Raw genomic sequence first — 26,531 nt, 5'->3', positions numbered from 1 at the left:
TCTAAACCACTTTGCCTAGTACATTTACAAACATATGGCTAAATGAAAATCTATGATTCAGATCATTATCATCTCCAGGGGTACCTTGACCTATGAGAAAACATAAGAATGTAGAGAAATAAACTCACTTTTTTTTAAAGTGTCATAACAACAATAGCTGTAATGTTGTATGTGTCCCTTCAAGGGGCGTGGCCTGGTGCGTGACCAGTGATTAGGAGTATGGCTGGTTAGTCTTCATTCAAGAATGTGGACATCAGATTTGGCCTGATGTAGCTGCTCGCTAGTGTTCTCATTTTGTATTATGATAGCCTAAATAAGTCATTTGTAACTTACTACCGAAATATCAATTTAAAAAACACGATTGTGCTTGATAAGAATTGTGTTTTTTGTTGTTGATCTTTGTAGATTCCCATTCATCGAGGTCATAGTAACCTGCTAAGGTTGAATCCTGGTAACTGGACTCTTCTTGTGTGTTGAAGTAGTTGTATTTGTGTGTAGTGTGTGTTTGTTTTCCGAAATCATCCAAAAAAGGCATTTGACAGGCAAACATGCTATTAGGCTAATGATGGTGCGATCCTCACAATCAATCATCATGAAGTCACTCAACTCTTTTGTCAATAAGAAACACTGAATGTTGCAGTTTAAAATTCAATTTTATTTTTAAATTGTGCAAAAAATATAAAACTCATTTACAGTATACATGACTGTATAAAACAAGGCAACTAAGAGAATTGAAACACAGACTTTGCTGCAAGAACAAACAAACAAACAAAAAAAGACCAAAATGATACCATTATTTACAGTTCCCATAACTTTACAAAACCCATCATGTACTTCCCATTACAATTGTGGTATGTTAAAGACCGGACTGCCAAGCATAGCGATAGGATTGAGGTAGAATAAAGAAACACGCTGGAAAGATTTTCTTAGTGGCCACAAATGAATATGAACAATAAATACTGCTCATGAGGACCGATTAGCCTGGTTTGAGGGTGTAGTTGTACTTTTGTCCATTTTGGAAACATTTCTCACAAAAAAAAAAAAAAAAAGGCAGTGAAGTGTAGAATATTACAAAAGTGCATAAACTAATGATTTTGATTTTGAACATGAAACCTTCCATACTTCGAATTATGGCTCCCATGTCAACATATAAAATGCTTCTGTAACTGAAATGTGACACATTCATCTGTCTTGGGTGGGGTCGGGGAGGCAAACATTTTCATTTGGAAATAAAGGCAGAAGAAGTAAATGCAGAAGTGACCCAGATGCCATTAAACGTAACCACAATATTGCCAACATCCTTTGGAGTAGAGAAGTATCGCAAAAGAAGACAACAACATTAAAAATGTTAATACATGGTACGGCTTCAAAATATATATTATGTACACGCTGATTAAATAAAATGTGATCCGTTTACATTCCTGCATATGAAAAAATATTAATAACACCAATGTAAACATAAAAAAAAACTTTCATAGAGCCAGCACCAGCTGTTCAATGCATCATAATTTACAACATTCACACGTGAAGCCTTTCTAAAAGCTTTCTCTATGTGGGAAAACGTGATTTCCTTGATTTACTTAAAGGGGGAAAGAGTTCAGACTGTGTGGAGACGCTCGGCTTCCACCGAAGGCACGTGAATGGTTGTGGTATCAAACCTGCAAGCACTTCCTGTTCCTCAAGAGCAGGTGAGGTGACGTTCGGATGTACTGACAGACGCGTCACTCCCTCACGGCGAAGACGCGGAAGGAGCCTCCCTCCGTGTTGCTCTTGCTGCGAGAAAGAGCAATTAACATGATTAGGAAGGGCTGTCAATCACATTTTGCAAGGAAGTTGGATTTGATTTTCCAGAACACTTTTACCAGAAGCATGGTAGCCAATGGCGACACTTTACCGGAACTTCAGAACATTTCTTTAATATGTTGCAAAATGTTACTGTTGAAACTTGGGCTATGTTCATACTGCAGGTGAATTCCATTTTTGTGCCCATATGTATCACATTATTTTTGTCAATGTGCACAGTACAATTCTGATTATTTCAAATCCATCCTAAGCCACTTTCAGATATGGTTACAAATCAGATATGTATCCAGTAGGAGTGAAAAAAAAAAATAGTGAAAAGCAGGGGCGGAGCTTCTTGGTGGCCAATGGTGGATGGCCACCCCTACGTCTAGGGGAAATTTTGATTCTGCGGTACAGAAGACGCTGGCCAATAGCAAATTTTAATCAGTGATGGCTTTATGTGTCCCTAAATGTATTTTTTTAGTTTTTTTTCGTGCACATCAGGTTTTTGAAATATTTCCATTTTTGGTTTTGAAGTTTGACTTACAAAAATTTGCTTTATAGCTATGATGTTTCAGGGGAAAAAAATCCACCTGCTGCTGAACCAAACCCTTAATGTATAAATATTATCAAATATATTACCATAATACATATTATATTACTGCCATTGCATAAAATCAGATTTGTAAGCGCCAAAAAAACATCTAGAAAGGTTTACTTGGATCTAATGAAGTTAGAGGAAAAAAAGTGTTATTATTACATGAATAATATTTTCTACAAGAAAAATCAATGCTATGTATTGTGCTTAATATTTATATTCTAATCATAAATATGGCAACTTGGATGGTGTAAGATGGTTTCATGCAAAGCCTTCATTTGCACCTGAATTGAAAACAAGAACATAGGGTATTATGTAACATATTACTGGCACGGACCTGCTAACACGTGTTAACATTAGACTTTAGGACTTTATAATTAGTTCATCAGTGAGACCTTGAAGCCGCACATGAATTGATGATCACGATAGGCCCGCTCACCTGCTATCATATCGCACATAATTATTCTTTCTAGGAAAGCACTGATTAGGTAGTGGTCAGCGTTTCCAGCCTGGAGTAATCAGATCCACGGTGAAGACTTTGTCCATATAATAGTACTGCACCGTAGCTGGCAGCTGCCATATAGTTGGCCCAGAGTGCAGACCTCCAACCCAGCCTTTTATTGACCTGAGACCGCCTAGCCCAATTGCACGAGCGGGGTTGTTTTTTTTTTTTTTTTACACTTTCATTGTAGTCAGAACGGTCAGGTTTTTTTGGCCCACTCAGCACTTTGCACACTCAATTGAAATGCAGGACTATAAAGTAAGCAAAGATCCCATGTGTGGCCCATCCGCACAGCCAACCACACCATTACTCTTACAACAGCGCCGGCCACACAGGCCTCCCTCGCCTACGTTTTGCACCGTCTGAGCCGGCCGCAGCGATGTGAGAAACATGGCGCGCATGCAAGCAAGCCGCTGTGTGCTTTAAACACACATAAATCCTGCTATGGTGTGATGAATAAATGTACCTTTCTTTCAAACACATCTCAAATTTGAGCTGTATCCAATGCGTTTTGGCTGGACATTAGCAGAGTGCCCAAGAAGATAAATATTATGTTTGATTTGATTTGAAAATGGACTTTGATTTGATTTTGAGACTCATCCACTGTGCGGGATGAGTCAGACCACAGTCGGGCCTAAACGTGCAGTGTAAGGTCTTTAGACTGAACAGGGTTTCTCTTAGCCTGGTTCCAAACATGCACCGCAATTCGTTCAGCAGATTTGATGTTGGGTTTAAGCAAAGAAATTCAGGTCATTTTCAAGAAAACAAACCAACAAGAAGCAGATTTGTGAATCGACTCAACTAGGGCTGCAGCGATAGAATATTTTTAGAATCGATTATTCTACTGATTATCCCATTGGATAGATTGGATAATAAATCAATTGGATCTAATTGGATAAAATGAAATTTTGTGTTATTAGACAACACAATGTGCATGTAAGGTCAACAAAAGTATTTTTTTTTTTCACTTGGGTTAGTCATGCTCCACACTGCAATATCTGATACTTTGAAGTGTGTGTGTGCTTCCGAAGATGGGGCATGGTCTGGTGAGTGATGTGGGAGGCAGCGAATGAGAGTGTAGAGCTGGCTATTGTGAGTCCTGGTTAACGACTGGCTGTTAACTGACTAAGCATCAGCGAGTCCGCATGATGACTTGTTGAGTGTCTGTCAGTTGCGGCTGTCGAAGTTTGTGTATGAATGTGCCACTTTTTATTTCTTGGCCCCTTAAAAAGGTTAATCGCCTATAGATGCCACAAGGTGGCTGCAAAGCACTTACGTTGGTCGAAATGAAGCTGCTAAACTCACTTCTACATGGTTTCTTGGCACCAAAATGCCACAAGATGGGCAAGCACAGTTTTATTGCTTTGGCCTGAACACAAAAAGCCTGAAATTTTTGTTTTTCAGAAAATAAAAGAGGATACGTGCCCCCAAAAATCTGCAATTTTGCAAATAAATGAAATATTACACTTTTTGCCAACTTGCGTTGACTCCTAAAAATGTACAGTTGAAAACAGGGTCAATTTTCAGTTTAAAAAAAAAAAAAAGAAGAGAAGAAATCTAGTGCATAAGCTGACTTAATGTCAAGACCAAACAATCCTATTTTAGACCACCACCATCCTGGATTTTTAGCATTATCTTGATTCGCTCAGAAGTTTAAATGGATCTTTTCCGGCCCGAAAAAATTACCTTTCAGACTGGATGCCGTTCTTCAGCACACCAACATAATTCTTTCTCTTGTCCAGAGGCAGGACGTCCACGAAGCCCCCGTCTGGTGGGATCACCCCTGCGTGGATGGCCACCTTACAAATACTGGAGTTCTGTTCAGGGAAAGAAGGCACAGTTTAGTACCTTGTCCACAGGTTTATATTTCTTTTAGGAGACGTCCCAGGGCACATTTGCTACACAGTGCTTGCGTCTGTGACTGTTGACTTGTAACAGGACTGACAGTCCAGGTGTCTCTGGGGAGCTGTGATGTGCAGCCAAGTGGACGTCATTGGAGGCAAAGTTCGTACAAGGTGAAAGCCTATTCAACTTCACGTAGACGTTACGTGCCAGTGCCGGTGCTCACTCAACACACTGACTCATGAAGGTGACGTGAATTCTTGCACATCACTGTTTAGTCTGCGTTACAGCGGAGCAATCCACAACATGGCTTCGAAGAGCTTGCAGTGGTCATGAACAAACTAGTCTAGTTCTGCTTTTTTCCTGCACGGGAGAAAATGGGTGCCGAACTATCGTAATTCAAAAAATGTTTAAGTCGGGGCACTCGAAACTTAAGCCAAGGTGCCGCTGTAAATAAATGTTGCCCAAGGTTTGCAGCTCAAGGCTTAAATCATACATTTAGTTTTTCTCAGGGCTCAACAACCCAGAATCGGAGCAAAAACGGCTGTTTTGCCTCACAGCTTCCCAGGTTTTAAGAATAAAAAAAGTGAAGCTGCCCCCCTGGAACAGATTGTTCCTGAAATTCCATTGTTGCGCATACTGATCAACAACGCAACAGATGTGAATTTATAAGTTTCAGAAAGGCTCATTTTCACAACCTCATTTTTTTATTTTTGAAGCAGACGTCTGTTCTTGCCTTTATTTTCAGGTTGCATCTTGTTGTAATAAATTTCTTACATCTCTTGATTCTTAAGTTCAACAATCACACATTGGACCTCTTCTAAAATGATTCGTAAAGAGCTAGTAGGAGTTCCTCAAGGTCTATATGTAAGTACTCCAATTATTTGACTCCAAGGTAACCCTTTGTACTGTTTTTAAAACAGTGAAAAACAGTGCTTGTCATGTATTTGGGTTTTATGGGTTGGTATCATTCCCATCACATAATGTACCCCTGAATCAATCAATGTATCATATATTTAAAATATGTGTAAGTATGTTTCCCAAAATCTCATCACTTACGTCTGTGTAGATGTTGCTGCCAATAACTGGTGACCAGTAAGAAGGTTGACTCTTGCAGTCAGAAGGACAGAAGACTCTGAAGAAGTAATTGGACAAAAGCAACTGTCAAAATGTAACAACCTCAAGGGTTGTGTTAAAATGCTACTTTAACTCATTTGCTTGGAATAATATGCATTTAGAATGACAGCACAAGGATCATTCCAGAACTGGAGGATATTTCTGGTCCCTAGTTTCAAAGGTTCCCATTTTGTGTATATTGCAGTAGTTCTGAGAAAAAAAAAATAACTGTAGCTGCAGTGAAAGTGATTCGTAAATATGATTTTTTTTTTTTTAACGTCCACCAATTCTAGAATGACCCACAAATAGACGAGGCCTAGTTATAAGCTGAGTCTCGCATGCTTTAGTGAGAGCGTGTGATGATGAGTCACCTTGGACAATGTGAGAGGGGTTTTTTGAATGGGCAGATTTCGGCCACTGTAGTGTAGCAGTCAATATTGGTTTCTGTTGCAGATGAACGAGAGAATACAGAATACACACGTTAAGCGCGTTGCTTTACTAGGTGATGCACAGGTCATCTTATGTCATTACAGTACTTCTTCTCTTACCTTGTACTTTGGCCATCGTAAAAGCATTTCCTGGCTTATATTTACTGTAAAGCACATTGAAATGTGTGTTTAGACGCGAGGAAATCACAATTTATTGCTGCATAGACTATAGCTTTGAACAAATTGAGGTTTACCTGAAAGACTCAATGGAATTTTTCGTGGCTTTGACAAAGAAGGGAACCTTTGCTTCCATCCTTGTGATGTCTACAAGTCCTCCGTTGTTGTCGATCGCACCAAAGTGAATGGCGGCACGGCAAATACTCGATTGCTACTCGAACAATGAAAAACACTTTTTTTCAATCACTAGTCATTATGTAAAATTGTTGTATTATTCTCCGGCAACAATACTCACCACATCATAGTAGAGCGTTCCCCAGACTTTTCCTTTTCTATTCATGCAGTTCGCGGGACACTTGTATCTACGGAATCAGAAAAAGATGTCAAATTATTTTGAACAATGATATACCAAATTAAAGTTGTCTTTACCAAGATAATGATGCTCTTTTTTTTTTTAATTTATTGAATCAACTCTCTCTGGGAGGGATTAATTTAACAATACAGTGGTGCCTTGAGAGAACGGTTTAAAAAACACCAGAATTTTGCTCGCAAGGCAAAGAACAAAACGGTCCAAACGACTGCTTGTATCTCAAGGCACCACTTTATGGATGATGTTGTTGAAGTTTGACATTGCAATCATACCGAGAACTGTTTCCAATATATCGGGTGCTTTATTTAGTTCAATTTTGGGCCTTTTAGGACACCCTTTTTCTTATAAATATAACTTTGGCAGCTCTGACAGGACCACCATATGGCCGATAAATATGTTGGCAGTGTGCTTAGTTGAGCTAGTTACCACGACCAGTTATATGTGTGTATACTGTTAAATTATTGAAAATGCTTCATTTCAATTCGATTTTCATCATATGTAAATACAATGTATACACATAATATGCCATTTAAATTCAATGTACGTATATCATGTAGCTGGTGACCAACATTAGAAACTCTTCTCTTGAACAGATTCCTTCTTTACATTAATAGAATGGAAGGGGGGGGGGGGGGTAACGATTATTTTAATAATTGCTTAATTTGCAGATTATTCTGTTGATTAATAGATGAATCTAAAATTAAAATATAAATTAAAAATTAAAAATAATTTCCATCCCCATATTAAAAAAAAGATATTTAAAATTGACAGTGCAGGAATTGCACAGACCAATTCATAAAGACTCAGTTACTGCTTTGGTAACATGTCAGAAAATAAGACAAACTTGTTGATCATTGTTTTTTAAAGTATAAGCAGATGTTTGCAAACATATTTTGATTCAACACAAAAATAACAAGTCTGCTTTCATGGAGGACTATAGAAATCGGAGAATGTTTACTGTTTGGAGGCTGATATTCAAAACAAGGTCTCTAAACGATGAATCATAAATCAAAATAATTATTGATTAATTTGATAACGATAAGTTGTCGATTATTCAATTAATTGTTGCAGCTCTAGAAGAATAGTTCTATACATAATTTACAGAGTGTCATAATTTAAGCAACCTTGTGTTCCTTGAAAGGCTCGATATAAATTCAAGTTCATTTTATCATTATCTGAGGTGGCCACTGGGTGTGCATCTGTGTGCAGGTACATAATTAAAACCAATAAAAATGATAGAATTTTACCTGTTGCAGGTCACTCCTCTGCACTTGTCTCTCAGTCTGGTTTCACACTTGATGCTCTGAGCTGGAAAAAAAGAAAAATGAGGTAAAACAATAGATCAAAGGTAAAAGGTCAAGTACGGTATTGTATGACTTACCTAGGTTGGTGTTACTTGGATTCCTTGAGGATGGGCTGCTCGGCGTGGACGGCCTGGACACGGGTTTTCTTGGAGGGGAGGGTTTGGGTGCGGGTTTAGCGGTTGTGCGAGGCACGACGGGCACCTGAGGTTTCTCCACCTCGTTCATATCCTCAGTCTCTGTGCGCTGGGAGTCTAACGTTGGATACAAAGTTTAGAAAGGTTGTCAGGTTGGGGCGAATAGTGGAACCTCTAAAGTTGAATGCCCATGTTGAAAGGACAAGACCTCTTTTTTTTTTTTCTTTTAATAATCCAGTACAGTGCATTTTTTTACTTTTACTAAGTACAGTTCAGTCGTATTTACCAGTAACTTTTAATTTTTTTACAATACATTTGCATTTAATCCTATAGAACGTGTTTGTTTTTAAACATTTACTGAGTATTTTTAACTTTTATGTGCAATACAATTAAATAATCATTATTTAAGTTTTTTTCCAAGCAAAAAATCTGCTTAGTGACGGATCTTGATGAAAAGCCCGTAAGTCGGGTCGTGCGTATCTCACGTTACTTGAAGAGCTGAGTATTTTTGAGGCTGTACTTGGTATAAAAAGCTGGAGAACCTCTGCCTCCACGGATCCACTGTATTTAAATGGAACGTAACAACACTCTCCCCGCTCACCTTTGTAGCACAAATTATTTCGGCATCCTCCTCCGTAGCTGGGAGGGCACTGGGAACAAGGGCGGCCATTTTTGTAGGGAGCCTCCCCGATCCAGTTGCCTCTGCACACAGGAACACATGGCACACATGTTGACCGAGGGTTGGAACTTGTCAGCATCACTTTGCTCGCCGCTCTTGTAATGACTTTAACACTACCCGCCTGCGGTCAACACTCCTAAGAGGCTAATAAAAGCCCTCCTCGTTGTCTCTAAATGGAATGGAAACAAGCACTTATTTTTCTTTCCCAATGGCTTCATTATCGTTTTTCTATTTTCTGACGTTGGGAGGAATTCGAGTGGCCCCAAAATGTCATTCAGCGTTCAAATGAGCGGTCAAGCCGACAGCTGTGAGTACGTTAGGAACAAACAGTTTGCTGCCAGGACTTTTAGAAGGAAAAAAATGTAAGCAAAGAGCAAAGGCATCATTTCTGCAATCTTTGGTCTTACTTTGGGGAGTAGTTGCACACGAGGTAGACGGCGTTCTCCCATGTTTCCCCCCACACGTTCATCCGCGGACACACATGCACGGCGCAGCCAACTCTGCTCGTGGTGGCCCAAACCACCTGTGAAGAGGGGAATGAAAGACAGGCCAATGTGAGATGGATGTTCTGGATGAATGAAATAAACATCTAGTAGGTTAACCTATAAAACTGGCGGCCCATTTTTCCTCAAGTCGTCTCGCTCCCCCAGCTTTCGGGTCAATGGATCATTCCAGGGGAAGTGAGCAGACATGCGGTCACGATTAACGAGGCCAGCGGGACGCAGCGGAGTGGCCAGCCTGTTTTTATGCCCCCGTCAGCGGCTCCTCTCGTGTGAACACGCTTTGCCCACTGGGATCTTAGCATCAACCAAATGGAAAAGCCGTCATGCTCTAATATCTTACTCGGAAGCGTCCAAGGTAAAATAAAACACCTTATTAAACGGAAAACTGCTGCAGCGGTGCTAAAGATGAATGATGTGTCATTTGGAGGGGAATACGACACTGCAGGTTCCAAAACCCCTCCTAACTTTTCCTCCTTTTCCTTCAAACGTGTGTGCGTGCGCTCCCTGCTTAGGAATGTTCATCTTTTTTTCCTGGTAGAGATGTTTCGAGGCCACTGGAAGCAATGAGTCAGCACGCAGAATTCATGTGTGATGTGTGCTGCGACGTTAGCTGAATACTTTGGAGAGTATTGTCCGGCGGTGTTGACAATTTATTGCTGAACTAAAAGTGGGGGGGAAAAAAAGACGTCTTTTAAATTTGACAAATTTGAATGATTACAAAAAAATCGTATATCAAATGAGGCTTCAAAGTCGTGAAATACTGTATCAAGCCGTTCGACTTGCTCTCAGATGCTGTGGGCATGTCCACTAGTTTCCCTGCTTGAATTTGAACTTTGTTTTGTTCAAATAAGCCTGTAAAAAATGGATGCTACTTCGTCTCGCATCTTTCCTAGTGAAAATGTAGCCGCTTAGAGCCTCCAGTAGTTGGAATAAATCCCACCAGGTCATCGTGGGGCTTTTCCACAACGTGACAACGAGGCGCTCTAAAGCAACCACGCCAGAGCAAAGCACTGTTCCACATGCCGCAGACTTTTTCTTTTCCTCCCCTCGCTCTTCAACCCTCTCTCCTTGATGTACGCACACTCGTGGCAAACAACGTACTCTTAAACAGCTACACCAGCAGACTATTGGAAGGAAAGATGCATTTTCAGTGGTGTGGTCATAGCTAGCTAGCTAACGTCGCATTGCAGTTGTGCTGGGTAACCAGTGATGTGAACGAAAGTGCTGGAGTTCTTATATAGTGGGGAAGGTGGGAAAGTAATGAACCGAAGCGCATCGCTCTTCTGTACACTTAAATTTGAAAGGAAGGAAGGTTTGGATGCTCAGTTCAAGTGGTGCCCCCTTCACTGTAGCATCTTTAGAGGAATCCAGGTCAAGCATTGAGGGATGAGTGCGAATGACTACCAGATGGCCCTAGTCAGGTTTCAGGCTGAGGGGCAGAAGGAGGAGTCCGGATGTTTCTGTAAACACATCCGAGCAGCTTCAAGACAAACTTAGAAGGGAAGATTTTCTCCAAACGCAGCTACACTCAGCGGCCATGAAAAATTAGGTTACAGTATCTTCAAAATCACATTTGATGACGTGACAAAAGATAATAGTAGGCTACTCCGGTTAGACTGAAACCATCTCATATTCATTTATGCCATTTATGGCATCCTGCTAATGGTTTTTAATACGTGTTTTATATTCAATAGAGAGCCATTGTTTGATGGTTGAGAATACGCTCAACATAATCTTATCGTGTTGTCTTTCAAGTAATTTTGATTGGGTTTCTGCAAAATCTACCTTTGCATCTCTTTGCTGTATAGGCAGAAGTGCACAATGGTGAAAGTTGTGAAGGCAACAGCAAAGTGGATGCATTGGGGCACAAATAATTGTGAACCACAAATTCTGTCAGGCAATAAACCAGGTAACCTTACCAGGTAACAGAAACTGCTTGCTAACACGTAATGGGAGATACTTTGGAAGGGCTTGCTGAAAACAAAGTGTGCAGCCACAAGTGTACATAAACAATATAACAGTAATCATAGACACCTTCTTTATCCTCTGTGATGAACGACTAACACTGGATTATTAAAGGTTACAGAGTCAATAATAGTAGTTGAGTGTAGTTCTTTTGTCTGCATGACTGTTACATGCTGTCACGTGGTGGCCAAGTCATGCACACCAGAAGACACCAAAATTCATTAACAAATTAATTGAAACAAATTTGAATGAATTAATCATTTACATTCCATTTCATAACGTTATTACTATATGTTTTTATGCGGAACAATGTCATAGACTGAGTGTCATTTTCCTTATGAAAAAGCTAATTTCAAAAAATAGTTTCGGGGGGGAAAGGCGGGAACAGATTAATGGAATTTCCATTCGTTTCAACGGGGAAAGATGATGTGAGATTATTAGCAACACTCTTCATTACGATGCAGCCGTGTAGTTCTACACCACTTCAATTTACAACCACAAACAATATGAAAAAATCATCTCTTAGACTGCATAAAACTTTCAAAACAAATCATTATTATCTTTATAAGTGCCAATTTTCATTCTTATGTGCATGCGTGCATAATCTTTTTTTAATGGTTTGCCTGCCCTTCATTCTTTCACCAGCGCGCCCATTTGTTTCTCCTTCTAATGCCCCTTTACAGACCCTCTTGTGCGTTTGCTCTCCCCTCACCTGCGTGTAGTGGGTGCACATGGGCCCGGAGCAGCGCTCTGGACACCATGGGTTACACTCGTGAGGGTAGGGATAGGTGTAGTCCTTCACCTCGTCGTACCAGGCTTGAACGTGGAAAGCGGGTGAGCGGTATCTGCACACACAATACAGTAGATTCGGTCAAACACCATCTGGTACCACGTGAGCCTCTCAGCACCACTTCTCCTCCATAACACGGGGAAATTAAAAGAACTACAAAGCATCAAAGCAAAGTAAACACCGCCTGACAAATCAGTACTGTAAACATGTCTTTTTAGGGCACTGAAGAGTGCACAGCGCGATGGGGGAGAAAGAGAGAGGCAAGGGAGCGGAAAGAAGGGAATCCTCAGTGGGTGTGCTGGCACGGGAAGAAAAGAAGGGAAAGGGGGAGGTATGGCGGCTCAGTGAGAACGAGAGCTGATTCCTGGAAGGGCACCTGCTGTGATAGCAATACACAGAGGCCTACTGTGGTCGCACACACACTCATACAGTCAACCCCTTCAGACTGTATACATGGACAAAACTAACCATCACAGATGGAGGTGTTTCCCAATACTTTTTGTCCACATATTATATGGCACACTTTACCCACCCAACACAGCTTTTTAAAAAATCTGCCTGAAAGCTTAAAAGAAGCAGCGGGAGGAATTTATAACATCATATTAATGCTTTCCCAATGATACATGGACAGACCCCAGACAACATTTATGTACATGTACATAAATTCATTTTAAACACAGATTAGCACAGTTTGGCAGAATTTTGGCCCGATTTATGGTGCCCTGTGGGTGGAGAAAAAAAAAAAAAAAAAGCATGAATGACAGAGTGTGGTGGCGGCCAGCAGTGGAGACAGGAAAAAAGGCTACTTGCAATTGGCACGATTTTCGCCAGCTCTCGGCCAGACGGGCCTGTCGACAACACTTAAGTGATTGCCAGTGACTGTCAATGTGAAATGAGTTACCGGCAGATGTCGTTAGCGACACCGTGTGTAAGTAAGCACACACACACACACACATACACTTTGCACTGCACTGGATCATGTGTGAGGAGGAAGGAGTCACTGTTGTATTCCAATTGCTACATCTTAAAGTAAACAATTGAAGGCGAAGGTGTTCACCAAGCACTTAATTGCGGTGTTTCACAACATGTTGATCTTAGGCTAGCTTAGCAATTAGCATGGCTTCTCCGTCTTTCCTCGTCATCCCTCGTGAGAATGATACTTGTCAGAAGTGTAGTAGTGTGTCATACCTGACTCAGGAGCGACTCCGCAACGTGTTAAGTCACACTAGTAGACGGCCAAAACTCGTTGCTAGCTAGCTGGCGTGGCATAAGTAGCATTGAGCTTGCGTTGACCTCTGACTAGACCATGTGCAGGTGACATGAGTGCTTAGCGCAACGTTAACACACGTGTGTCTAACCCAATGAAGCTTTTTAGGACTGTTTCGGCAGTTCAATTATTGGGATGAATTGGTGAGTCTCAATTTTGCTATTTAGTGTGTTTCCATGAGGCACAAAATGCACATTTTGACTCACAAACTGCAATGTGAAACCGCTTATTTGGAGCCATGGGCAGCAATTAATAACTATACACTGCATACATATGACGACATTTCACCATGATGTGATAATGCACTTCCGGGTAATTTAAGCATTAGCTTTCCCCAATAGCACGATTCGTGAACAAACCTTACATGTCATTTGGCCAAGGCCAAGATAGAGAAAACAGGGTGATGATTCTAGCCTTGTGAATTGTCAGTCGAAAAGATGACATTCCGTGAAGTAAATTGCTTCAAACTGAGATGAAACGCTGGCAAATAAGTTGATTCAAAAGCAGATATGTTGGAAATTGATGGCACGTATCACAAATCAAACAATTTGGCGGCGCAGCCCTAAACACTAAGTTTTTCTCATCGTTTCTATTCAGGTCAGCGGTAGTCAGTCACATTTCTGACACCTGGAAGTTTCCTGGCGCTTATTTACAAACATTCTGAAATTATGGATGCTTTATTGGAATTTACGTTGTATTCATTTGTACTTGTAAATACAAAATAATACACTGCACTGCCGTCTGAAAACATCTCGCCTGTTCATTGAGGAGCAGCTCCAACATGGAAAATAAATATCATCGGAAGAAAAGTGACCAAAAGAAGATATGTTGGAGGGTCTCACCTGCCCCAGTGAACAGCCAGGTTCTGCCCGATGGACATGAGGAGATCCTGAGGTCCATGATCCCACTGGCACATCTCAGCCCAGTGAGTGGCAGACCTCTCCAGCTCATCGTCCCACACCTGTCGACATTCACCAGATCCACTTAGAAATTCAGTTCGGATAACCCAAATAAAAGCATTACAAAACATTCTAATGTGAATTTTGAGCCCAAATCCACAAAAAAACATTCATATCAGTGTACTAGTGGACAGCAAAGTATGCAACATAGAACAACTGTGCCTTACTAGCAAAGTTTTTCCACTTCTGCCTTTCACCAACGTAAAACATTTCTGCACATTGGTAGCACAACTACATGCTACTAGTGAGGCTAAGCTATGAGTGGACTTTTTGATCTTAGTAGAGTCTAGGAGGCTACTTGAGTTACACATTCCTACTAGTTGGGCATAGTAGTGTTATTAGTGCAGCACAGCAGTTTACTGGTAAACTTTAATTGTGGTCCAGTAGGCAAAAAGTAACTCTAGGAGCGGGGTAAAAAAAATCTTACTAGTAAGACACAGTTGTTCTACTAGTGCACCCTAGTACTTTGAAAGCCATCTCAGAATTTTTCACTAGTTCCACACTAATTCCTCAATAGTGGGACAACTACATGTTACGAGTTATGTGCAGCTGTCTACTAATGCCGTTTTGCCTCACTAGTAATATGCAGTTGCGCTAGTACTAGTATTCCATCGTTGTCCTACAAGTGTACAGAAATGTCACACAGTCGCAGAAGGAGACGGCACTAGTGAGACAGTCTGTCTACTAGTGCACCCTAGTTATTCTGCTAGTGTGCTGAATTGTCTTAATAGTGAGGACAAAGAGCGTACAAGTACAAGGATTTTAAGGATATCAAATAAATGCTCAAACAGCTTTCCAGACCAGAGGACACCTTACTCAGCCTCTGAGAGTAACTCCTCAGTAAATTTCCAGTCTTTTGGTGGTCGGGCACACACACACACACACGGACACACAAACTTTTCCTTACACACTGCCGAACCTTCAAGGAGTCCCAACAACAATAATTGCTCTACATTGCCCACTCTAGTGCCATGCAGGCTCCTAACACCCCCCCCCCCCCCCTCGCTTGTCTTCTCCAGCATGAAGCAGGTAGACTGCACAAAGTCAGCATTATTATCCAGCTTGTTAAAAAGAAACACACAACGCAGCAGGCTGGTAATAGCGTGCCGTCATGACTGCATGTTTCCAGCTGAGAGAAAATACTTTTTTTTTTTTTTATTTAACTTTTTAAAGGTATTTTAACCCATCAGCACATTCAATTTTCCAAGCACACACTTACATAAATTTATTGCATAAATTGGAGGTCTGTGGTTAACGCAGTGCTATTTTATTTATCCCCGTAATTGTCTATAGGAAATTATAAACTCAAAACATGTTCCAAATGAATTCATAGACTGTCTGACATTAACAAATGGATGACTAATCCTTAATCAATGTTTCAGCGAAAAGGGACAGTTCATTTTTACTTGCTACATTGCACATACGTACTATTTGATCTCGCGCCTGTGTCAAGGCACCCTCTGACCTCTGAGGCTTAAGCTTAGTTTGTACAGTATGATCATTCTTACACCGTTTTTCACCTTCACTGTTTCGAGATAACCCCAAGATCCAAAAAGTGCATACTTCTGCAAGATGCTGTGCAAATGCACTAAGGAATGTTTCAAGCTCACCTGTGAACACCTTCCCATAAAAATACACATTTCAATGATTTGGACTCTTTTACTGTTTCGAGCTCCCCTATGACCTTTCAAAGATAACATGTACATGATTCCATGACCCCTGTGTAAATGTGGTGGAAACAGACAGTTGTCTCTGTTTCAAGCTCCTCCATTAAGACCCTCTCCACAGTTCCATAAAAATACACATTTACGGTACATGACTGTTTTACTGTTTCGAGATTCCCCCAAATGTGCATGGTTCTACATGAATATGTGGTGGAAACACAGACAGTTCTGGGGACTGTTTCAAACTCCACCGCGAACATCCTAACAACTGTCCCATAAAAATACACATTTACATGGCTTAACTTTTTTCTTACTATTTCGAGATCCGACCATAACTCTTCAAACACCAACAAATGCAGGTTTCTGTGGGAACCTGTGCAAATGTGGTGGGAGCATAGAGAGTTTCAGACTGTTTCAAGATCCCCCTTGAACACCATTACCACTTTCCCGTTGAAAAAAAAAAAAAAATACTCATATTTATTACATTTACAGTTTCAAAATCCCCACAATTGTCCTTGATTTAACACACTCTGGTAAATCTAGAATCCACTTTAGCAGACACAGAACAGCATTTTGTCTCACTTTTGTAAAAAAATCAGGAAAAAAAACAAATGATATTGAGGATATATTAAAAGGCATATCTTGGTGCTGACCTGTCCAAATCGCTTCATGTGTAATGAGTTTCCCCGAGTGTGCCTCACCATGTACTCCATGTCGGCCGCGCTGGGGTACACCGAACCCCTCAGCTTGTTGTGCAGCTGGAGGATCTCCTCCCGGTCCGACCAGCGGATGGCACGTCGGCTCCTGCTGCCGCTTCCATTTTGGCCGGTGCTGTTGTGACCCACTTCTTCTTCCTCGTAGCGACTCAACAGCTGCCTGAGCTCCTGCGAGTCGGGCAGGAAGAGAGACGCCGAGCTTCCGAGCCAGGAGAGCAGCAGGAGGGTGAGGAGAGGGATGAAGGCCATTGTTGACACTACGACGATTGAACACAGCAGCGTTTTTTTTTTTTATATGTGACGGGGGCCGGTCCTGACACAACCTGGCAGGACGGAACATTTCATCAGTTTCTTCATGTTGTGGGAGTACAAATTACAACAGTTGACTGATTACACATCTCATGCACTGAAAACTTCCTCCTGCTTTGAGTTCCTACTGCACCACAATATTGACAAATTACTGCTAAATTCTTGTGTGTAATGTGACAATAGAATATTAACCAGAAATGATGTCAAAATTGCACAAATGACTCATAGACATCATGTCCTCACCGTCATGAGCACAAGTGTCAAATGACACACAAATGACATCGGTTTTTCTACTGGAATTGAAATTATTAGTAACTGTGTCACTGGTTTAAATATGATCTTCGGACGCATCATTCCCTTCAAAGTCCAGATAAATGTCTTTTCAAGGAAAACACAGAAATATATTTAGGAGCTAAATTCGGAAAGGGAAGTCACTGACAGTGTAGTGGTACACACGCCCGAGTTGCGTGCGAGCAGGGTGGGATCGATTCCCGCTAAGTGATGGTGTCTGTGTGTGCCCTGCATCAGGAAGGGCATCCAGCGTAAAATGCTCTGCCAAATCAATGATGCGAATCGAGCGTGTGCTTGATTCGCTGTGGCACCCCCTGAGGGGAAAAGCCGAAAGGATAACAACAACAAATTCTTAAAGCAGAAGTCAACCGACGCATATTTTTTTTTCAAGAATATGTTCTATGGAGGCCCATTAGTTGAAACAAGGCATTCTGATAAATATTGCATTTGTTAGAATAAGAGTTAATCCACCCATTTTTAGCCATCTCTGGGGGCGGCCATTTTGTCACTTCTGTCGACTGAAAATGACATCGCAACTGTAATTATCAGATTCTGTAATATACACATTTACACGCTGGGAACACTATTAGGGGCACTCACATGATCCAATGAAGGTCATCAAAAGAAGCCGATCAAAAATTCAGTCCTTGAAAATAATAACCAAAGATAAAAAAAAAAACTCATACTTCGAGAATTGACAGATGCAAACTAGTATTACAACCACAAAAATAAACATTGTGTTGCACGCAGTGTTAAATGAACACCTGTCTGATGTATCAATGAAAAGTCAACATTTTTACCTTGTGCAGGCATTTTTTTTTTTTTTTGCTACAGTACAGCTGAGTACTGGATCTCATTTTGTCGCTAATGTTGCGGCCAATAATGATTTATGTCTAACAAGAGGGAGGACTTGTTCAAATAAAGCGAGAAAGGTGCAGTGGGTCCGTGTGAACCGAGAAGAAAACAAACACGGGTTCTCGCTCGTACTGCTTTGCTCCTTATCCTTGAATCCCTTCACCTCTTTCCCTCTGGCTGCAAAGAGGCGGCTTGAGGTCTGGCACCGGCTCTGTGTCAACACGCCTTGCCAGCGGCAGCTGAGCCAGGCACCAGGCATCAGGCATCAGGCACCACACCCTACTGCCGCTGCTCGCACTCAAGCGAGAGCAGCTTCGCTGCCCGGGCCCTTCTCACGGCTCTCCTGAATTTTAGACCCGAGTGACAGACGGGGCGAGAAGACGGCTGCATACTGTTGCGTCCTGTAGCCCGGCCCCTTGAGAAATTTCTGCAGAGGGGGTGGGGCTGACCTTTCCTTCACCTCAGCAGGGGGCCATTCTGTGGCCCACTGCCCTTTTTTTTCTTTTATTCGACTTGCCGCATATTGTCATACAATGGTGCCAAGACTGTGTTTTTCGAGATGCAAGCTATCATTTGACCCGTTTTTCTTTTCATGCAAATACGAGCCAAATTTGAGGTGCGCTTTAAACGCTCACCGCTAGATGGCAGCAGCACACATCACAACATCTGTCCACTATTAATTCACAGTGGTTTCTTTACATTGGAAGGTCAATAAATTAGGTACAGGTATGTTTTGCGCTCACATTTTCTGTGTTTGCTGGTACATGGATAAGAAATGTTATTATTGTGACTTTTTATACAGTGCAAGACTGTTGTGTGCAATTGTTTTTGAGTTGTTGAAAAAAAACAACCCTTGGGAACTGGAATGGATTTGCAAAAATTAAAAAATGACAATGTAACAAAATTTGAAAGTAAGGAGAAATTACTTTTTTTAGATTTTTTTAAAGTTTAATGAAACCACAAGGTGAATTGCTCCCCCCCACCCCCCTTTTCGCTCCCATTTTTGTGGATGTGGCTCTCAGTAGGAAAGGTTTGGCCATTCCTCTACTGTACATTGTTTGTATTGTTATTACAGATCTCTTTCTGTTCAAATGACTTTCAATGTGCAATATTATGCATATAAAGTTTCATACACTGTACACAAATTATTGGGGTTATTATAATTTATCATTGTAGCAATATACATCACTGTCAATAGATTTAACTTCCGCCATAGAATCATGCGATGAATAAAGTGTTTATTTATATTATCTGTCTATCTACCCATCCATCTATCTTTTTCATGCAAGGGACCATATTTGGTGACACCCAAGTACATGCTTTGTCCAAGCCTCATTGTGAGCCTGAAGTTATCCTTTGCCTCATAAAACAAAACACAACAGAAATCATTTTGCATAAAATAAATATTATAGCCTTCACAGGCGATTAGTTCAGTATATACTATCTTAATTCAGCCGGGGATGAGAATTGAGCCAAATTGAATGGTATAATTACATAATGCCATTCATCAGCTTTCTTTACACCTTATGTTCCTTAGAGGAATCACAGTGGGACTTGAGCTTAGACTGTTTACCTGTCAATCAAAGTGCTTCATAATTATATACAAAAGAAAGAATGACAGATGTGGAAGAAGTCACAAAGTCACATTTTTAGCACTCCCATAATCGTCTTGGATGACAATGTTGAATTGAATTTCATTTCAATGAGAGTTGAGGAGACTGCAGAAAGTATTCTCACATCATTCAACTCTGTGCCTACTGCACAGTGGCTGCAGCTACAATGTGCCTTTTTAGGTGGAACGCAATAGACAAAACTGGTATGAATGAAGAAAAAAATTGTCTCAAGGCAGATTTAGGCAACAACAATAAACTATGCAGTTGTCTCACCTCTGCTTGTCTTCTGTCACTATTTACTTGCTTGAGGGCTGTCTTGTATTCCCGTGTGAGGATCAGCAGAGAGTTGTCAGCGCGCAGGATGTGTCTACAGTCGGAGCAGCTTCGAGATCCTTATATAGAGAAAGGACCCCTCAGGATCAGAGGAGGGGAAGGGAAAGGGGGGGGGGGAAATCCTCCCCCACACCAGCTTCCCTGAAATGTTCCTGGCTCAGCGTGCACACGAGCAGCAGCAGCAGCCTCGCGTCAGGAGGGAAAACTACAAATAATGTTAATCATCAAACTGACAAATGAGTCGAGCAGCTGCATCAGAAGCCCAGAGTGGAGCTTGGCTGACTGACTTCTGCTCACATGTGTGCGTGAGCAACCACTTGACAAGAGTGCACGCACACAAAGATGGTTTTACGCTTCAAATCGAGACTAAATAACTTCATCAAAGTGTCGTCTATGGTGTTACAATATAAACATAAGGAACACAGTTGGCACTTGGCAGTATTAGTGTGTATTATTGGATCATTTTTGGAGTCCAAGAACGAGTTACAGGCATATAGCATCCGCGCTCATAAAAGATATCGGTACCGGTACCGGTATCGGTACCGATACGATACTGGTACCCTGCTTCTCACCTAAAAGTCCGCTGCTATGGACTGCAACTCGCCCGCAATTTTAACAAGGACACTACTGAAAGTGGATGAATGGATAGATTTCCTTTGTTTTCACTCTCTGTGTGTTGGTAAATTCTATTCATCTATCAGCTATGCTGTTTAGATACTCTCAGATATTGTGTTGGCACCACGAGCTGGCAAAAGTATTGCAACATGGAATGATCATTTGAAGCTAATATGGAGACGCTGTCCATCCATTTGCAGCAATAACAGCTACGCCTCTTCAAGGAAATTTTTGCACAAGATGTCGGAGTGAGTCTGGGGAGATTTTTTATGTCCACTGATTCACACCAAACTCCTCAGAGCAAGCTTTTGTGAACCTCAGAATAGAAAAGGGCTTTCCCCTTTTTTTTTCTAAAGTATGGGAGCAGACCAAATGGCTTACTAAATTAAAAAAAAAAAGATCCAGAAGGATCTAGAGAGTTTTGTCTAACCCCGGAATGACTGGGTGTGTCCCAATTGGTCTATATAAGTGAATGTTGACTAAAAGCGATGCCATCATCCAGTTAAACAATCAGTGTGGCAAGTGGCTAGGTGGCACATGAATGACGCAAATGGACAGTAACATTTTGCAACTCTGGGTTTTCCACACTACCGCTTTTATTGCAGTTAAATTGCAGTGTTAAGATATCATGTTGCTATGACATCCTGATTCATCTTTTACCCAAAAAAATGCAGTGGGTGCAGATTAGAAAAAAATAGCGCTCTGTAATTAACTAGAAGTACAGATATGTGTGAAAAGGGATAACCGACACTAAAATCAGGTAGCGTACTAGGCCCGAGTGTTTCTCAAAAACTTGGCAAAGGGAGTATTCCTAAAACGTTATTTATTTACTATTATTGTAAACAACTGTCACATTATGCACAGTTTGAACTTTAACAGTGTGATAAACATAATTTACTCCGCATTGGCAGTTCCATGCTTCCGTAGTATTGAACTGAAAACTGAAACGTTAAATACAACTGAAATGTACTTAACTAATGTAATGCACTAGATTAAAAAAAAAAAAAGTATAAGCAACTGTATCATTATGAAATTTGAATATTCAATTCAGTGGGCCTTTGCATACCACTAGAGGAAGGAGTTGAAATTACAGATGTTTTGAAATGAAAGAAGTAAAAATAAAGTTAGCAGAATAATAAATGCTCAAGAACAAATACCTAAAACATATACCTAAGTACACGAACAAAATATTTGTACTTTGTACTTCCCACCACTGGGCGAGGAGGAGAATACTGTATTATGTATACACTCTAATGCATAATTCATACAATTTCAGTGGAAACTCTTCTGACGTTATATAATCATAAGCAGGTGTGACTGCAGTTTTTCTTTGTGGTGTTCAAGGGGGAACCACCATCATACACACACTGTACTTCATATGTATTACAGTGTGTGGGTTTATTTAGATAGGGGCTGGAGGAGGTGGTTTGGAGAGCTTCTAAACATGACGCACACACGCAAGCTTCAGTGGGGAGGAAAGCGGCAGAGAGACTAAATGAAGAAGGCATATGGAACATGAAACTGATTAGGAAAACAAACCACAGAAGGGCATTGAAATGTCCATGCTGGTCGCATGACGACGCAAAGCTGAGCAACTTTAAGGTCTCCTTTGACTTCTGCTTCACCTGTGGTCAGAGATGCTGCAACAGGGCAACCCTAGGCCCCGAGGGACAAAGTCATTGGCCCATATCAATGACACAATTGGACCCCAAGGCACTACTGGTTAGTTAGTTAATTAGTTGACTTTATAACATTTAGGTCGCTTTAATTTTTTATGGTTTTTAAACATACTTAAAATAATGCCAACACATTTAAACACTGTAATGTACTGAGCGAGAACAAAAGCAATGGACAACAAAACTATTGTGCAGTGTCCCTATCCCTCAATGTTTAAAGGACAAAAATGTTTTTTTTTCCCTCAAACAAATCTCAAAATATATATATCAATAATCATGCCCAAAGATGGAAATTATAGAATTAACCAATAGCTGTCGCTTTCTGTAGGCATAAAAAGCAGGATTACAGCAGATGACGTTCAATAGGCCTACCTGTTTCCTTCTTTCAAATTTGCAGGCTCAAATTAAAGTTTGTCACAATGTTGTGGTCAATAGTAGCATTAAACCCGATATAAACGAGAGTTAGAAAAAAAACATTGATGATAAATGTACAACAAAAACAAATAAAATTAATCCTAGCCCACGCAATAGCGAGACTGAGAACCTAGGTGGGTTTTTTGTAGTTGCTAATCATGTTTTTTGGCATCTTGTCTGTTAATTGGCCACTTTTCGGGTTACTTTCGCTGGACTATAACTCAGCATGGAGTAGCACATTTTCTGGCCAATAAGGTGACACAGTCATTCCACTCAGGTATGAAAGTTTGGAAACAAGCTGGTTGAATGAGAATACCAAGTAGCCTTGCTACCTTCGGCTAATTCGATCGTTGCTAGTCCTATATTGCTAGTCTGCGGAAGCGTCGAGCTGCTAATGTGGAGTAAAAATATTTGGACTGGCAAATACATTCAAACATACAAATACGTTCGAATGCACTCGGAAATACATTTGATCCTACTTCAGGTTAAATGCTACAAACATAGTATTTTCCCCCCCAAATACTACGGTGTATTGACTTGCACATGAGCGAATTAAAAAAAAAAAAAAAATTTGCATTTGGTATTGATGTTAAGGTTTTCTACAGAGAGGGAAAGGCTCAATGTAATTAAATCCCAAATTATCGGGGTGATTTTCCTAATACAGTATATTCAGAGGGTGGGCATAATTAAAGATGTCCACATACATTTTGGTGACAATGGATTTCACTTTCCTGACATTCAGAAATGTTAAGCATTTTTACACTTGCGTTAAGCATTTTAGACCGTTCCAGGGCAGGGATCCCGCTAATCACAACAACCCAAACAGCAGCGGTTAGGTTCCCCAAAGATTAAAAAATAAAAAAATGTACAAATATGCTGGGGGAATACTGCACTGTCTGTTTCTAATCACATACCATTTAAACAATAATGACTCCGCATAATAAAACTCTACTGCATTTCATTTTTTGGGCCTGAGCATGGGGGTGCATGTATCCTATTGAATTTGCTCATTATTCCAGTAACTGAATTACCATTTAAATGGCTTTAACATTTTCAAAATTCCCCATTGTACATGTTTTAATGATCCCGGATGGACAAAAAGGTCACAAGAAAGCCTAAAAACACACAGAAAGCCGGAAAAGTCACCCTTTTTAGTTCTGAGATTGCCAGTATCATAATATTTGTTCACAACCTTCGTTTGTTGATTAGCTAGGAGTAATCAGATGGTTCCATTGCCTTAAAGTAAGCTGTGGTCTCCATATTAAACTAGATTTAAGTCACCAACATATCTGTTTCCTTGATCTCTAAAGTATTAGAGCTACATAACCAACAACGCTTAGCTTAATTATACACAATTAGACGTAACTCACCCAGAAGCGGAAGGCTGAGAGATGCTCCCTTGTCGTCACTTAAAATGAGAATACATGTATCTTGTGCAAAACCGCAGTAATACGATAACATTTTAAGTCTTTTGAATGAAATTGAATCTGAGAGGAATTACATTACAAAATGACTTACCACTTTTTGACCCATGTTGACGTTTCAAGGAGTCAGTTCCGCACCCATTTTCCATAGCGCTTGTCCTCATTAAGGTCACAGGTGAGTTGGACCACAACCCAGGTGACTTTGGGTTGAACTTATGACCAGGCAAACAGCTTTTTCTTGAGATGGTCAGATTTCCAGGGAGCCCAAACATCTCATAAAAAAAATGTTTAGTATAAGACAATCATTGTTTAGAATTAATTCACACACTAGCAAACATTAAAATGCTGAAGCTATCATGATCACTTCTCACACAATAGACGGTTCCATCTTCTGACTGTGCAAGTGCAGATTTGAACACAAAGCGGGGTTATTCCAGTTGAATGGAGTTTTTTTTTGTTGTTAATCAAACTTACCAATGGTTTCAACCTTTTTCAAAGTGACACCGAAATTGCATAGCAAACAGCAGGAGCCAGACACTCCTGCCAGTTGCAGTAAGTAGCGCTGCTGTCAGTGTCAGCCAAGGAGGATGCTTTAGGAGGTGAAGCGGATATGAGTTATTCATCTTGGTGACTACTCAGTATTAAGCGGTCGAAAGGGTACCAGCTGTTGCAATACATTCAACAGAATAGTTTTGTGTTCAAGTAAACAGCCTCAGATGTCACACGTATGAAATACTTGTGAATAAATTGAGACCAGATCCTTTCAATGTATATATTTTTGTGACATTTTTGTGTGGTGCTGTGCAATGAGAGTTTTCTAAAATATAATACACAAGACATGTGCCTTGGCTCCATAAAGGATGGGAAACTCAATGTTAACAGTATACAATTTTGTCTCAACATTCACATACTTTGGCTGATAAGTAACATTGTTTCAAACACAATTGTAAGCCTCAATAGAACAATGAGGAACTTTACATACACCCCTCACAAATCATGGGTGTTGCATGTAAGGTTAAATACCAGTCCGCATCCACACATCATTTTTGCAGAATAAATGAAACGCTGCCAGAATAATACATTGCCATTGTCGATTTGTGCAAACCACATGTAGATGGTGCGAGTATAACATCAACATGAAAAAGGGCATCGATTGTTCCTGGACATGTTCCGCAGCGTTGTAGTGGTATACATTTTTCATCCTCTAGCTCACGTTTCAGATGGAAGACATTCTTTTAGCAAAATGGGCTCCATTATAATAAACGACTCGCTTGGCTTTCGTACAAGCAAACCCCCCGCAGGCCTCTTTGTGTTACATTTGAGACTTTGGAAGGCTTTTTTTTTGTGGCCACTCGGAGTCGAATTAGATACCGACTTCAAGGCCGTGGTAGTCCGACTTTGAATATTAGAATAGAATGGCTTCAACAGCCTGTAATTATTCACGTAGTGCTTGAATTCAGGCTGACAGCTTCACTGGCACAAGCGTGCACAATGTCATTGGAAGCATGCTTCTGACATACATGCTGACGTGAGTTAAAAAAGCCTCACTGGGTGCATTTGGAAGCAGCTGCTGGAGCGCATAGTGTACAATGTGTCCTTCACACAGGGGCCCAAGGTCAGGAATCTCCCCCAAAAACTGAAAGCGCGGGGGCCTCACGGTCACTTTGCTCATGTATGTTTAGGATTGTGGCCCTTTATTTGATTAAAAATGGCACATGGTGATGTCATGAGGTCACTTTGGACAAAATGTTACCGCAGCTTAACAAACCGGAGATCATAACAGTGGGAGCCTTGTGCTACAAAAGTGAATAGTTTGAGGTGTTTTTGGGGGTTTTTTTTGTTGCAAACTATAATAAACTGCAAAATGTTACATTTGTGAAAATTGTTTTTTAGGATGAGTAAAAACTGTAATTTTATGTACATCAATTGTATTAATTTCATTACAAACCCTAGTCATAAAATTTTGAACTTAAGGTAAACTAGAAATGAACTATAACAAATTTGTCTAACCTTTTGAATGCAACGATTCAATGTTTCAGTACTTCAGTACTTCCACTCTTCCAACCCCCCCCCTCCATTTCCACAGATGTCAACTATACATTATTTACCACTCCAGTCTCTGCAACTTAATGACACTTCAGTAGCCACTCCCCTATGAGAACATCCAGTTTTGATGGCAAGGTACTTCATCTCGTGAGGTCAAAG

General features: G+C 40.6%; 1 protein-coding gene across 2 annotated transcripts; it reads right to left on the bottom strand.

Moving 5' to 3' along the window:
• Nucleotides 1-634: 634 nt before the first annotated feature.
• Nucleotides 635-24,435, bottom strand: crispld2 (cysteine-rich secretory protein LCCL domain containing 2). Of its 2 annotated transcripts, XM_086026687.1 has the most exons (16): nucleotides 24,421-24,435; nucleotides 20,138-20,256; nucleotides 16,782-17,053; nucleotides 14,300-14,418; nucleotides 12,113-12,245; nucleotides 9,340-9,455; nucleotides 8,855-8,955; nucleotides 8,197-8,370; nucleotides 8,063-8,123; nucleotides 6,741-6,807; nucleotides 6,523-6,656; nucleotides 6,389-6,432; nucleotides 6,212-6,284; nucleotides 5,784-5,859; nucleotides 4,569-4,699; nucleotides 635-1,773 (listed from the first exon to the last, which is right to left on the bottom strand). In XM_086026687.1, exons 3-16 carry the CDS (start codon nucleotides 17,043-17,045, stop codon nucleotides 1,722-1,724), a joined length of 1,545 nt encoding a protein of 514 aa, XP_085882813.1. In that variant the 5' UTR covers nucleotides 17,046-17,053; nucleotides 20,138-20,256; nucleotides 24,421-24,435; the 3' UTR covers nucleotides 635-1,721. The 2 variants fall into 2 exon arrangements, with proteins under 2 accessions (XP_085882813.1, XP_085882812.1); XM_086026686.1 differs by lacking the exon at nucleotides 24,421-24,435 and having other exon boundaries at nucleotides 16,782-17,119; nucleotides 20,138-20,361.
• Between the last annotated feature and the right edge of the window lie 2,096 nt (nucleotides 24,436-26,531).

Source organism: Filicampus tigris, chromosome 3, assembly GCF_054856515.1.
Source record: "Filicampus tigris isolate MCC_2025a chromosome 3, RoL_Ftig_1.0, whole genome shotgun sequence".
Lineage (NCBI taxonomy): Eukaryota > Metazoa > Chordata > Actinopteri > Syngnathiformes > Syngnathidae > Filicampus > Filicampus tigris.
Note: the sequence above shows the minus strand (reverse complement) of the source record. Positions and strands in the feature narration are given on the sequence as shown.

Excerpts from the sequence above, each read along its gene's own strand:
- crispld2 (XM_086026687.1), bottom strand. The coding sequence starts at position 17,045 with ATGGCCTTCATCCCTCTCCTCACCCTCCTGCTGCTCTCCTGGCTCGGA. Across the intron at positions 14,419-16,781 it reads CGGCCGACATGGAGTACATG|GTGTGGGACGATGAGCTGGA; the intron begins GTGAGGCACACT and ends GAATGTCGACAG. Across the intron at positions 8,956-9,339 it reads GTGTGCAACTACTCCCCAAA|AGGCAACTGGATCGGGGAGG; the intron begins GTAAGACCAAAG and ends TCCTGTGTGCAG.